Source organism: Cebus imitator, unplaced genomic scaffold (assembly GCF_001604975.1).
Source record: "Cebus imitator isolate Cc_AM_T3 unplaced genomic scaffold, Cebus_imitator-1.0 Scaffold537, whole genome shotgun sequence".
NCBI lineage: Eukaryota > Metazoa > Chordata > Mammalia > Primates > Cebidae > Cebus > Cebus imitator.
In genome coordinates, this window is record NW_016107852.1 from 1,662,856 (window position 1) to 1,676,236 (window position 13,381).

Below are 13,381 nucleotides of genomic sequence, written 5' to 3' on the forward strand. Positions count from 1 at the left end.
CCTCATCATTCTTTGAGGAATTCCTTGCCATCTGGTGCAACAGGTAATGCAGATTGATTTGTACCAGCCTGGAATCAGCCATTTCTCCAAGGATCCCTAGTTTCCTTTTGTAGATAATCATATTTAGAAGTCAAGATCCGGGCTCTAGGCGTGTTCATTGATTTGGGGGGAGTCATCGTTCTAAGGTCCTCTTAGTGGACAGAGCTAGGTACATAGACATATGCACATACATATACACATTTCCTATGAGTTTATTTCTATTTATTTATCTATTAATTTTTCTAAGATGAAGTCTCACTCTGTCACCCAGGCTGGTGTGCTGTGACGCAATCTCAGCTCACTGCAACCTCCGCCTCCCGGGTTCAAGCAATTCTCCTGTCTCAGCCTCCCGAATAGCTGGGACTACAGGCGTATGCCACGATGCCTGGCTAATTTTTTGTATTTTTAGTAGAGACGGGGTTTCACAGTGATAGCCAGGATGGTCTCGATCTCCTGACTTCGTGATCCGGCTGCCTCCGCCTCCCAAATTGCTGGGATTACAGACATGAGCCACTGCACCCGGCCGAGTTTATTTCTATTTCTACCTGTAGTTACCAAAATCTACAAAGATGCCTCTAATTCTAATCCAACACCCAGAGTTTGGTCTAGTTTACTATTCTCTTCTTTGACAATGAGAAATTTACCTGTATGTTATTCCATGTATAATTTAATATATGTGCTTATTTGATTAATTATTTTATATATATCTAACCTCCTGTTCTACTATAATTTCCTTTTTTTAAAAAAGATACGTTTGTCATGTTTTAACATCAAGGTTTTGTTATCTTCATAAAACAAGTTGAGCAGAGGTCTCTCTTTATTTCCTGAAAAAGTTTCATAAGCTGGTGTTATTTGTTCCTTGAATGATTGATAGAATTCTCTGGTGAAGCCATCTGTCCCAAGAATTTTATTTTGGGGAAGATTTTGGATAACAATTTCAATTTCTTTTTTCTTTTTTTTTGAGACAGAGTTTGCTCTTGTTGCCCAGGCTTGAGTGCAATGGCCCGATCTCGACTCATGGCAGCCTTTGCCTCCTGAGTTCAAGCAATTCTCCTGCCTCAAGTAGCTGGGATTACAGGCATGCACCACCACGCCTGGCTAATTTTGTAATTTTAGTAGAGACTGGGTTTCTCCATGTTGGTCAGGCTGGTCTCAACTCCTGACCTCAGGTGATCCACCCGCCTCGGCCTCCCAAAGTGCTGGGATTACAGGCATAAACCTCTGTGCCCGGCAATGATTTCAATTTCTTTAAAAGATATAGAGCTATTCGGATTTTCTGTTTCTTCTTGGGTCTCTTTTGGTAGGTCGTATTTTTTAATCCTTTGATTCATGTCATACAATTTAAAAAATATGTTGGCATGACATTGTTCATAGTATTCTCTTATTGTCTTTTTGTTTTGTTTTTTGTTTTGTTTTTTGTTTTTGAGACAGAGTCTTGCTCTGTCACCCAGGCTGGAGTACAGTGGCAAAATCTCAACCCACTGCAAGCTCTACCTCCTGGGCTCAAGTGATTCTCCTGCCTCAGCCTCCCAAATTACTGGGATTACAGCTGTGAGCCACCATACCTGGCTAATTTTTGTATTTCTAGTAGAGATGGGGTTTTGCCATATTGGCTAGGCTGGTCTCAAACTTCTAATCTCAAGTGGTACACCTGCCTCAGTCTCCCAAAGTGCTTGGATTACAGGCATGAGCCACTGCACCTGGCCTCTTATTGTCCTTTTAATATCTGTAAATACTGTGATGATTATTCTTTATTTTTATTATATTGTGTTCACTTTCTTTTTCTTGATCAGTATAATTAGGAGTTTGTCAATTTTGTTGTGGTTTTCAACAAAATCAAGCCTTTGGCATTGTTAATTTCCTCTGTTGTCTGTCAATTCCCTATTTTGTTGATGTCTCCTCTTAGTTTTTCCCTTTTACTTACTTTGGGTTTATTCTGCTCAATTTTTCTAGGTTCTTAAAGAAACCTATCACTTGGTCACTTAGATTTTTTTTTTTTTTTTTTTTTTTTTTTTTGCTAATGTAAGCATGTAAAGCAATGCATTTTCCTCTAAGCACTGCTTTACCTTTATCCCACAGCTTTTGATATATTGTATTTCATTTCTATGCTTATTAAAATCTACAAAGATACCTCTAATTCTAACCCAACAACACAGTTTGGTCTAGTTTACTACTCTCTTCTTTGAGAGTGAGAAATTTAGCTGTATGTTATTCTATGTATATTTACTTATTTGATTAATTATTTTGCATATATCTAACCTTTAATTTATTTTTTTTAAAAAAAGATATCTGTGTCATGTTTTAACATTAAGGTTAGTCCAAACATTTTAAAATTTCCCTTAATTTTCCCATTTGTAATTTCTTCTCTGACCTATGAATTATTTAAAAATGTTGTTTAATAAGCAGGTATTTGAGGTTCCCTAATAGCTTATTATTGATTAATTTGTAATTTAATTCCATTGTGGTCAGAGAATACACTCAGTGTGATCTTGATTTTTTTAGATTCAGTGAGACATGTCTTATGGTCTATGGTTCATCTTGGTGATTGACCTTTTTCCCTTGAAAAAATGTATATTCTTTGTTGTTTGATTAATTGTTCTATAAATGTATAATTATATCAAGATGGTTAGTAGTACAGTATTCTTCAGATCATCTATGCTCTTAATTTTTTTTGTTTAGGTCTATCAGTTCTTGAAAGAGTACTGTTAAAATCTTTTATTAAGTTGTTGAATTGCCTATTTCTCTCTTATGTCTGTTTACTTTTATTTAATTTAATTATTTATTTCAAGACAGAGTCTCGCTTTGTTGCCCAGGCTGGTCTTGCCCTTCTGAGCTCAAATGATCCACCTGCCTCCACCTCCCAAAGTGCTGGGATTACAGGCATGAGCTACCACACCTAGCCTATATCTATTTATTTTTGCTTCATGTATTTTATTATTTTATTAATTTTCTTTAGAAATGGGGTCTCACTCTGTTGCCCAGGCTAGAGTACAGTGGCATGATCATAATTCACTGCAACCTTGAACTCCTGGGCTGAAGTTATCTTCCCATCTCAGCCTCCTGAGTAACTAAAACTACAGGCACAGGTCACCACACCCAGCTGATTTTTTTCTTTTTTATTTTGAGAGATGGGGTCTTGCTCTGTTGTTGTGACTGGCCTTGCTGTGTTGCTCAAACTGTTGGCCTCCTTCTGAGCCTCCTGAGTAGCTGGGATTATAGGTGTGAGCCACCATACCTGGCTGCTTTTTGTATTTTAAATCTCTATTACTAGGTATTTGCACATAATTGTTTTGTCTTTCTGATACGTTGTCCTTTTATCATTATGAAATGCCTCTCTTTATCTTTGGTAGTGGTCTATACCTTAACCATTCCAAACTTCTTATATGTATGTTTGCATAGTAAATCTTTTTGCTTTCATTTACTTTCACCCTGTCTGGTTTTTATGTTTATATTTAAAGTGTTTCTTTTGAAGACAGCATATAAATAGGAGCTTTCCTTTGTATCCATTCTGTCAATCTTTGCCTTTTAATTGGAATGTATATTTGTTTATTATTGCTGCTACCTTAGAGATATGGTATTCCCCCTTATCTGTAATTTTGTTTTCTGCAGTTTCAGTTACCTGTGGTCAACTGTGGTCTGAAAATGTTAAATGGGAAATTCCAGAAATAAATGGTTCTTAAGTTTTAAATTGCACACCATTCTGAATAGCCTGATGAAATCTCAAGCTGTCCGGCTCTGTTCTGCTGGGGACATGAATCCTCTCATTGTCCAGTATATCCATGCTGTATACTTATGCTACCTGCTCTTTTATTACTTAGTAGCTGTCTAGGCTTTCAGATCAAAAAACCATAATACTCTATATTTAGGGCTTGGTAATATCTGAGGTTTCAGGCACCCACTGGGCACCTTGGAACATGTCCTTCATGGATAAGGGGGGACTACTTATATACTAAATTAATATCCATTTATTATCTCATAGCTTCTGAGTTAGGCACAGCTGTTTCTCTGCATGAGTCTCACAGGTGGAAATCAAGGTGTCGGCAGGGCTGCATTATTTTCTGGAGGCATTAGGGGAGAAACCATTTCCAGGCTCACTTAGGTTGTTTGGGTAATTTAGTTTCATATGGTTGTTGGGCAGAAGTCCCCATTTCCTTGTTGGCTGACAGCTAGGGGTTGTTCTCAGCTTCTAGAAGCCACTCACATTCCTTGGCTCATGGCCCACTTCCTCTGTCTTCGTCTTCAAAGCCAGCAACAGTGGTCAAATCTCTCTTAGACTTGAATCTCTTTGACCACTACTTCTGCCTCATCTCTGACTCACTCTGATGCTAAGAGCTCACATGATTACACTGGGCCCGCCTAGTCAGCTAATTAGTAACATTTATTCTATGTATAAAGTCCCCTCATATCAGTACTGAAATTAGTTTGATTAACTAGCTATGGACAGGAATCTTAAGGGCATAGCTTTACAATCCTGTTGACCATAGAATGTTTAGACAGTTGACATTTACTGTGATAATTGATATTTTTGGATCTAGTCCCATCTTTTTATTGTTTGTTTTCTGTTTGTTCCTCTGTTTTTCCTTTTCAGTTTTCTTTTGTTTTTGAATATTTTTAGTATTTTTTCAGCAATATCTGTTTATATATTTTTTTAGTGATTGCTTGAGGAATTACAATATACATCAGTAATTTTTCATAGTCTACATTGTACCCCTCGAAATAAAAAGCAGGAACTGGCCATCCATTTCTCCATTATCCAGGAAAGACGTTGGTGTTGAGGTTGACACACCTATCAAAGACAGTAACTACCGTGGCTTCCAGTGCTTTGACAAAACCTCAGATGTGTGGTCTTCTGACCAACGTCTGTGATTTCATATTATTGGAGCCTTTATTGTGTCCCTGGGGGTTGCAGCTGTCTGTAAGATTGCTGTGGCTGAACTGAGAAAGAAGACATATGCAGATTTCTACAGAAATTATGATTTTGTGAAAGATTTGGAGAAGTTGAGGAAGGCTGGTATCTTTCAGAGTACAAAGTGATTTTGGAGTACAAAGAATTTCTTTGGGTTGAATTACCTAGAAGTTTGTCACTCATCTGTGTTCCTGAACTATGAAACATTAGTATGTGGTATAAGAAATAGTTTCTCTTGATAAATAATTAATAACAAAAAAGTGGAAAACGTATTCCCTTCTCCCCAGTTTGCAATTTATGTTACAACTTCATATGTACTACATCTGCATACCTTCAGAAGCCTAATACATTATATGTTTTGTTTTAAACAGTCACAAACATTTTAAACAATTTATGAGAAAAAAGTTGTCTTTTATATTTACCTAGCTGTTACCATTTCTGTTGGTCTCTCTTGTTCCCTAGATTCCAGTTTTCCTCTGGTATTTTTTTCCTTCAGCCTGAAAAACTTCCTTTAGCATTTCTTGCAGAGCAGGTCTGATGGTGACAAATATTCTTAGTTTTTCTTCATTTGAGAATGACTTTATTTTACTTTAATTCTGGAAATATGTTTTATTGGATAGGGAATTTGAGTTGACATGTTTTGGTTTTTGTTTTCCTCCCAGCACTATAAAGATGTGATTCTTCTGTCTTCTGATCTCTGTAATTTCTGGTGGGAAATTGTCAGGCATTTGAGTTGTTTCCCTATATGTAGTGTTTCATTTTCCTATAGCTGCTTTCAAGATTTAATTTTTATCTTTTCATTAGCTTAAATATGATGTATCTAGACATAGTTTTCTTTGTGTTTGTCCTGTTTGGGGTTTTCCAGCCTTCTTGAATCTGTAAACTTAAGTATTGTACCAGATTTGGGCAGTTGTTGGTCATCGTTTTTTGAAATAATTTTTTTCTGCCATAGTCTCTCACCTCTCCTTCTGAGAGTCTAATGATATGTATGGTAGACTGTTTAGTATTTTCTCATAGGTTCCTGAGACTCTGTTCACTTTTTCCTAATCACTTTTCTTTCTATTCTTCAGATTGGGCCATTTCTATTCATCTATTCTCAAGTTCTCTTATTTTTTACTTTATCATCTTCATTCTGCTATTAAGCCCATTCAGTGAAATTTTAAAATTTCAGATACTGTACTCTTTAGTCCTAAAATATACATTTGGCTCTCTTTTGTGGCTACTATTTCTCTGCTAAATATTCCTATCCCTTCATTCATTTCAAGTATGTTTTCCTTTACTTCATGTGGCAGAGTTATAAGGGCTGCTTCAAAGTCTTTGTATGATGGTTCCAACAGGTTTTTGTTTTTATATTTTGGTAATAAGTAGAAGAGATGGGTTGTAGTGGGCTTACAGTGTCATAGCAGATCAGAAGTATCTTTTAACATATGCATAAGCTAGGATCAAAGAATAACATCCACTCAGCAGTAATTTGGGGAATAAAAAAGGAAAAGAATAACATCCCCTTACTTCACCCTTTTCCATGTAGGCAACTTGAGCTTTGAATGAATAGTTAGTTCTAAACATCTGATATTTGAACAAATAGAATTGAAATTTTGAGGAAGTGGAACTTTTGCAATTACTGAGAACCTATGATGCTCTATTATTAATTTATAGGTATCAGGACTTCCCCTGTCAGATGATTCAGGGGCTGATTTGCCTCAAATGGAGCACCAGCACTGAGAATCATTTTGGTTCTGAACTGGGTAGGTCTGATTTTCCATGCTTAAGGCTGTGCAGCCTTTCACAGGTAATATTTTGTGGCTTGCTGAAGACTAATTTTTTCAGCTGAAACATTCTCCAATGATTGATTTTATGAGAATTTCTGATAAAGAGAGTTGTGCCACTTAGAAAACCAGAAGTAGTATTTATCTCTGGGATGATACCCCTTTTCATAGAGTGTATATCTCTTGCTCCTAAACTAAAATCCTGTATTTTATTGGATATAGTCATGTGAATTTAGGGTGACAAGTGCTCAAGAAAGATACATACCTGTCACCCTTATCAGTCATTTGCCCTGTGGGCCCGTAAAGCAAGAGTGACTGATTATAATCCCGCCTCGCTTAATGTTCTGACAGATGCATCCTTAGGTGATTTCACTGTTATGCTAACATCATAGTCTACTTATACAATTCTAGATTATATCATCCGCTATACTCCTCGGCTACATGGTATAGCCTATTGCTTCTAGGCTACAAACCTGTACAGCATGTTACTATACTGACTACTGTAGGCAATTGTAGCACAGTGGTAAGTATTCATATATCAAAACATAGAAAAGATAATGCATTGCACTATGGTGTTATCATGGCTGCGATATCACTAGGCAGTAAGAATTTTCAGCTTCATGATAACCTTATGGGACCACCATTTTATATGCAGCCCATTGTTGACCAAAACATTGTTATACAGTGCATGCTACACTTGGCAATACTTTTCCCAATAAAGAGAGATCAATGCTGTACCAAATGATTGCTTTCCTTTTAAATATAACTTTTTAGTATTAAAAAAAACAAAACAAAAATCAAACTTTTTTTTTTTTTTTTTTTTTTTTTTTAATGGGATCTCACTCCATTGCCCAGGCTGGAGTGCAGTAGCATAATCTTGGCTGACTGTGACTTCTGCCTCCTAGGCAGAAGCAATCCTCCTGCCCCCGCCTCCCGAGTAGCTGGGACCACAGGTGTGTGACACAACACCCCACTAATTTTTTGTATTTTTGGTAGAGATGGGGTTTCGCCATGTTGCCTGGGCTGGCCTTGAGCCTCTGAGCTCGAGTGATCTACCCACCTTGGCCTCCCAAAGTGCTAGAATTAGAGGTATGAGCCACTGTGCTTGGCCAGTCAGATGCTTTTGAGTGATAATTTATTTGTTCAAGTAAGTCATTCAATGTTTAATATCTCATTAACTATGTAAAATATTATGATGATAGAATCCCACATTCTCATAACTGTATTTTTTTTTTTTTTTGAGACAGTATCTCGCTCTGTCATCCAGGTTGGAGTGCAGTGGTACAATCTTGGCTTACTGCAACCTCCGCCTCCTGGGTTCAAGTGATCCTCATGTGTCAGCCTCCCAAGTAGCTGGGATCACAGGTGTGTGTCACCACACACAGCTAATTTTTGTATATTTAGTACAGATGGGGTTTCACCATGTTGGTCAGGCTGGTCTCAAACTCCTGACCTTAGATCATTCACCCGTCTTGGCCTCCCAAAGTGCTGGGATTACAGGAATGAGCTACCACGCCCAGCCCATAAGTGTATTAATTAATCTATTAACCTTTACAAAGCATTTTGAGCATCTGCGACATCAAAGGTAAATTTACTATGAAGTAAACAAAGCTTTAGTTTTGATCTTTCATTTGCACAGGTTCTTTCAAGGCCCTGGAAGAGTCTTTGCAATGCATTCATTTGAGTTAATTCATGTTGAACAATGAAAAACTAATTCATACAAACTGTATAAACTACAGGCTCTGCAAAACTTGCATGTGTTTTGTCAAAATTAGTTATTAAAAGGAGATATGCGTTACACATGATAGTTTTGATCAGTAATTATTCTAAAGATTGTCTTAAAAATTTACTTTTGATACAACTAATTGAAATATAAGGTTTTCTCAAGCTACATAGTGCCCACCAATATTATCAATATATATATGTGTGAGAAAGCAAATGAGAAAGAAATTAAATTTTAGACTTTATGTAAAATAGTTGGTGGTATATTCTTCTGTGCTTTTAGATGCTGCTCTTGCACTTGAGATGACATCTTCTTGCAGCAAGAGTGCTGATATCCCAAGAGGAGAGATTCATAGTTTTGATCATTTCCTTCTGAGCTACCTGCAGTTTCTGAGAAAGGCCTTCTAGAAGAAGTAAAGACAAAGACTTCCAAATGTTTCCAAGGAAGATTGAACAAGTGCCCCTCCCTAACTGTTATCCCATCACCTTTCACATCCACTGATGCTATATCAAGATATATCCAGTGGAAGAACAGTGATATGGTTCTTGTTACACGAATGTGTATTTACTGTTAGGAGATTGTTTTTTAAGTCACCCATGATTAAAAGTGTGTAAAAAAGGGGAACAGAGAAAAATGTTATAAAAAGGCCATGTTACTCAGGCATTGAACTTTGTGTGTTTTCTGTATAAATGCGTATATTTATTTAGGAGAGAGTTTGGTGGGGGTAGGGGATAAAAATTACAATCAGTTGAAGAAAATTGAAGAAACCAGGATCAGTAAGAGAAACTGTTTGCTTTACCCAAATTTAGCTATGAAAACACACTTAAAAATCTTACTTGCCTCTAGATATTAACGGAATATGTAACTGCTGTCCGTGGGTAGATGTGTATCTTTGGTTTCAGTAATTATTGTTGATGTTCTATCATTATATTATAGGATTCTGGCCACTATGCTGATCTTCTAAGAACCACACTAATGCAAGCCTGACAGAGAAACCTTCTCTTTTGAATGACTTACCACAACTCTGGCATTAGGTAGTTCTCTGTATTGTAAGATTCTGGTGCTAATGTTCCATACAGAATTGATCAGGACTGATTTACTCTTCTGTGGACCAATTGCTATTGAACTGCCCAGCTGAAGAGGCTCTGGGGAGGGAATGTTCATTATTATGGACTCCACTTTTGTCCCCTGGTAGTTTAAGGGTGATACTAGAATCCAGAGAAGTTCCTGTCTCCTTGTGACCTCAAACACTAAGGCCTTCTCAAATGCTTTTCACCACGGTGCAAAATCATTTACCTACATTCCACACATCTTTTCCAAGGTATGAATCCAAAACATTTTAGGTGAGAGGAATAAACCAAGTTGGCTACAGGTTCCTGATTTCTGCATTTATTATTTTAGAGAGTGGTTGTTTAGGGAACCAGAATTTGTGTGAGTTTTTTGCCTTAGCCAATTAATAGTGTGTTGCTTTTTTCCCCAAAAGCCATTAACTAGAACTTAGCCGAAGAGTTTAAATAGAACTTTATTACTCTGAGGAACTTAGCCTCAAAACAGTAGGACATTCAAAAGGAGGCAAATAAGGGGTTTCAATGTACAAGCGTATAGGTGGTGGTTAAATTAAAATTTGGTCTTGATTTAAAAGCTCTACTTTTAATCTGTGACCAGGTTTTTGACTACACTGGTATGGCTAACATGCTGAAAAAACTAGGGTGTCAGCATTAATAGCCTTCACATTAAAACGTTATTATTTTATTTTTACTTTAAAAAAAACTGCCAATAGATTCTACAGCATGGCAAGCAGGTAATACTTCAAGTCAAATGGCGCTTCAGCTTACTTCAATACTTTTTTTCTGTGAAGATCAGTGTGAAAAGATCTCAATGTTTGAGGTTCTAGGATCAATTACCTTCCAATTTTTATGCTAACTTTTGATATCTTTTGCCTATTAAAACACCTTTGAACTTTAGAATTAAGGAAGTAAAAATTATTTACTATGTCAAAGTTACGACTTGAGGATCGTATCTAATTAGAACCGTGGCAGAACTACTAGAAAAAGAAGATTCTGCAAATTGGTTTCAGTGATTCTTGTTGATGTAATCATAATCATCAGCAATAATAGATATTGAACCAAATGATCCTTTTTTTAAGTTTAAGGTTATTTAGTGTCTCTTTGTAAGGATCTGATGTAGTCACACACTAATAGGGAATATGTGTATGTACTGGTGGGAGCAGTGGGCTTGCTGTGTGTATGTATGTTTTAACAATAAATATTATCTTACTGAGTGCCATATATGCTTTTAATTTAGATTTATTTAATTAAAGTTACTATAAATAATATATACACTGTTATATGGTATTTAGCAAATAAGTTTGAAATCTGTTAATTCTTCTTCTGGAAAACTTTGGAGGTAGGGGTGGCAAGCTAATTTTCTTGTATAGCCGGTGATATAAGCAGCATGGTCATAAAATAACATGTCTTGTAAAGACTAACTAGTAAAAGTTGTGACAGAACCTGGTTTTCCTGACTTAAAATCCCTTGCTTGCTTAGAATATCTGACTTCCCATTGAAATGGAACATAGAAAATGTGTTTTCTTATGTGACTCTCATTATTGGTTCCTTTATCTTAGCTGTGCTGCAGTGTAAGGCTGGACCTGTAATACACTACATATCAGACTAGGCTGAAAAATATGGTCGATTTGTTTTCTACGCCCTCCTCTATATAACTGAACCATGGGCAGGGAATTAATGAAGCAACAGAGCACTGCTCCTAAGGCTTTAGGCTACTCTTAGTGAATTGGACTAAATGGATTTGTCTCTGTTGTTTTGCATTGTTTTTGCATTAGAAGCAGGTGCTTAACACTCCTCTATATGAATAAAAAATTATGTTCTCACATTGTTTTCTCAAGGGTCTTATTTTTTCTCTTGATAGCTTCAGACATGAAATAACTTGAAAATGTAGTTGACGTACAGCATATTTTTTCTTAATATTCCCTCTGAGAAGTAAGTACCTTATGTTATCACTTGTGGTTTAGAGCTTTGTGTTTATAGATATTTATGGACATCTGATGCTGAATATATTCTGAAAATTTTTCTTTAAAAAAAAAAACCCCATCCACAAAACAGCATGTTCCTTTGTTTTCAGTGAAAATTTAGTTTTGCCCATTGCACTTTCCTAGTTTCTATATTCCCTACTTTGGCACTCAGGGTCATCTCCTGTAGAAGTGAAGAAGGTAAAATTTTGGAAAATGTATTGTCTGGTGAAACTCCGGTAAAATTTTGGAAAATGTCTTGTTGATTAACATGAACATATAAGAAGGTTCAATTCAGCATGTTTTCCTATCCCTAAGCTAGGGTAGGGTTTCCTGTCAGTCCGGAGAACAGCTTTCCTATCAGTTTACCTCCATCCAGCTACCTCATCTGCTCCAGACCTGGAAGGATATCGTCATTAATCTTGCTGCTAGGATTTAAAACTATCCCTTGACCCCCCAAAATCATGTTTTAATTGGTCACTTCTCTCCTCAAACTGTTTTATTATTTTATTTTTATAGTTTTTATAGACACAGGATGTCACTATGTTGCCCAGGCTGGTCTTTAGCTCCTGAGCTCAAACGATCCTCCCGCCTCAGCCTCCCAAAGTGCTAGAATTACAGGCATGAGCCACCATGCCTGGCCTCCCCAACCTATTTTTAGTTATCTTCCTTGGCTTGTCACTCCTTTTGTTTACATGTATACCTATCCTCCCAACTAGTTTTTTTTCCCCTTTACCTAGAAAAGCCATTTATTGAAAGGTGTTAAGTTGCTCTTCAACCCACCAGAAGAGTCTGAAGGTACACAGGCAAGAACAATACCCAGTGTTACTGCCTCACTAAATTCTCAGTATCTATAAAGATGGGAGCCTTATTTATCTATTTTTGTTCCACATCATCTAGCGCCGTGATTTCTAGAATGACAATAGTAACAATAACCCTATGAAAGTAGGAATGTTATTCATGTTTTATAGCCAAGATAATAGACTTAGAAAACTTAAGGAATTGACTCACTGTCACTTAATAAATAACAGAGCCATGAGTGTTGAAATAAACATATGACTATGATTATTTAGAGCTGGAATTAATTTTAAAAATCTGTTTAGATAATATAACATTGAGAGCTTAGACTCCTGGAGCCACATGCCTCCTCATTTGTTTCTAGAGGAGGAGGCAAGGAGCTTCCCCAGCCATTAAATAGCACTTCACTGTCATTGAGCCTAATTTGGATACTGGTCATCCCTGAATCAATCACAGTAGCCAGGGGAATGGCGAGCACTGATGTGCTTGGATCTTGGGCCTCTGTTAAATTCCCTTCCCTGAATTGATAATGAGAGCAAAGGGAAACTGGATTATACTGATTGGCTTAGGCCAATAGCAGCCCACCCATGGAACCACATGGCTTCCACAGAGCAGGGCAGGCACAGAATGAACACTGGAGAAACAATCACAGTGCTAACCAGAGATGGACATTTTCAAAGCTGTAAAAGGAATGCTTCATTTTAGATCTGGGCAGATCTGCCAAATTGTCCCTCGGAAAGACTGTACTAATGTATATTCTCACCCACAGTAGATGAAAAAATTTTCTCACTTTAGATATTAATAGTTTCCATTTTGGCCAGATAATGGGTGAAACTTATCTTCCTTTGGCTTACATTTTCTTGATTACTACTGAGGTTACACATATTCTCATACCTTTTATGTATATATATATTTGTCATTTGAATTGCTTCTGTCAGTAAAATATATTAAGGTCTTTAAAAAAGGTAAAGCAGATTTTAGTTTGAGTACCAGAGACTTCCCTCTGTAGATGGCCTTCCTATATCTGACAACAAGGCAAAAACCAGATTCAGATAATATGGTTTGGCTCAAAACATATTGTGGATAAAAAATGATTTTTGAGAAATGCAACACAGCCAGAA

The 13,381-nt window shown here is 36.8% G+C and overlaps 1 protein-coding gene across 2 annotated transcripts in view; it reads left to right on the top strand.

Annotated features, from left to right (window-relative positions):
- Window positions 1-11,324, top strand: part of CDKL2 (cyclin dependent kinase like 2) — a 50,467-nt gene extending 39,143 nt beyond the window's left edge. For both annotated transcript variants that reach the window (XM_017514740.2, XM_017514743.2), the window contains 2 exons: window positions 6,602-6,690; window positions 8,717-11,324. In XM_017514740.2, coding sequence (XP_017370229.1) covers window positions 6,602-6,667 — 66 coding nt within the window. In that variant the 3' untranslated portion in view covers window positions 6,668-6,690; window positions 8,717-11,324. The remainder of the gene's footprint in view (window positions 1-6,601; window positions 6,691-8,716) is intronic.
- Window positions 11,325-13,381: the final 2,057 nt, after the last annotated feature.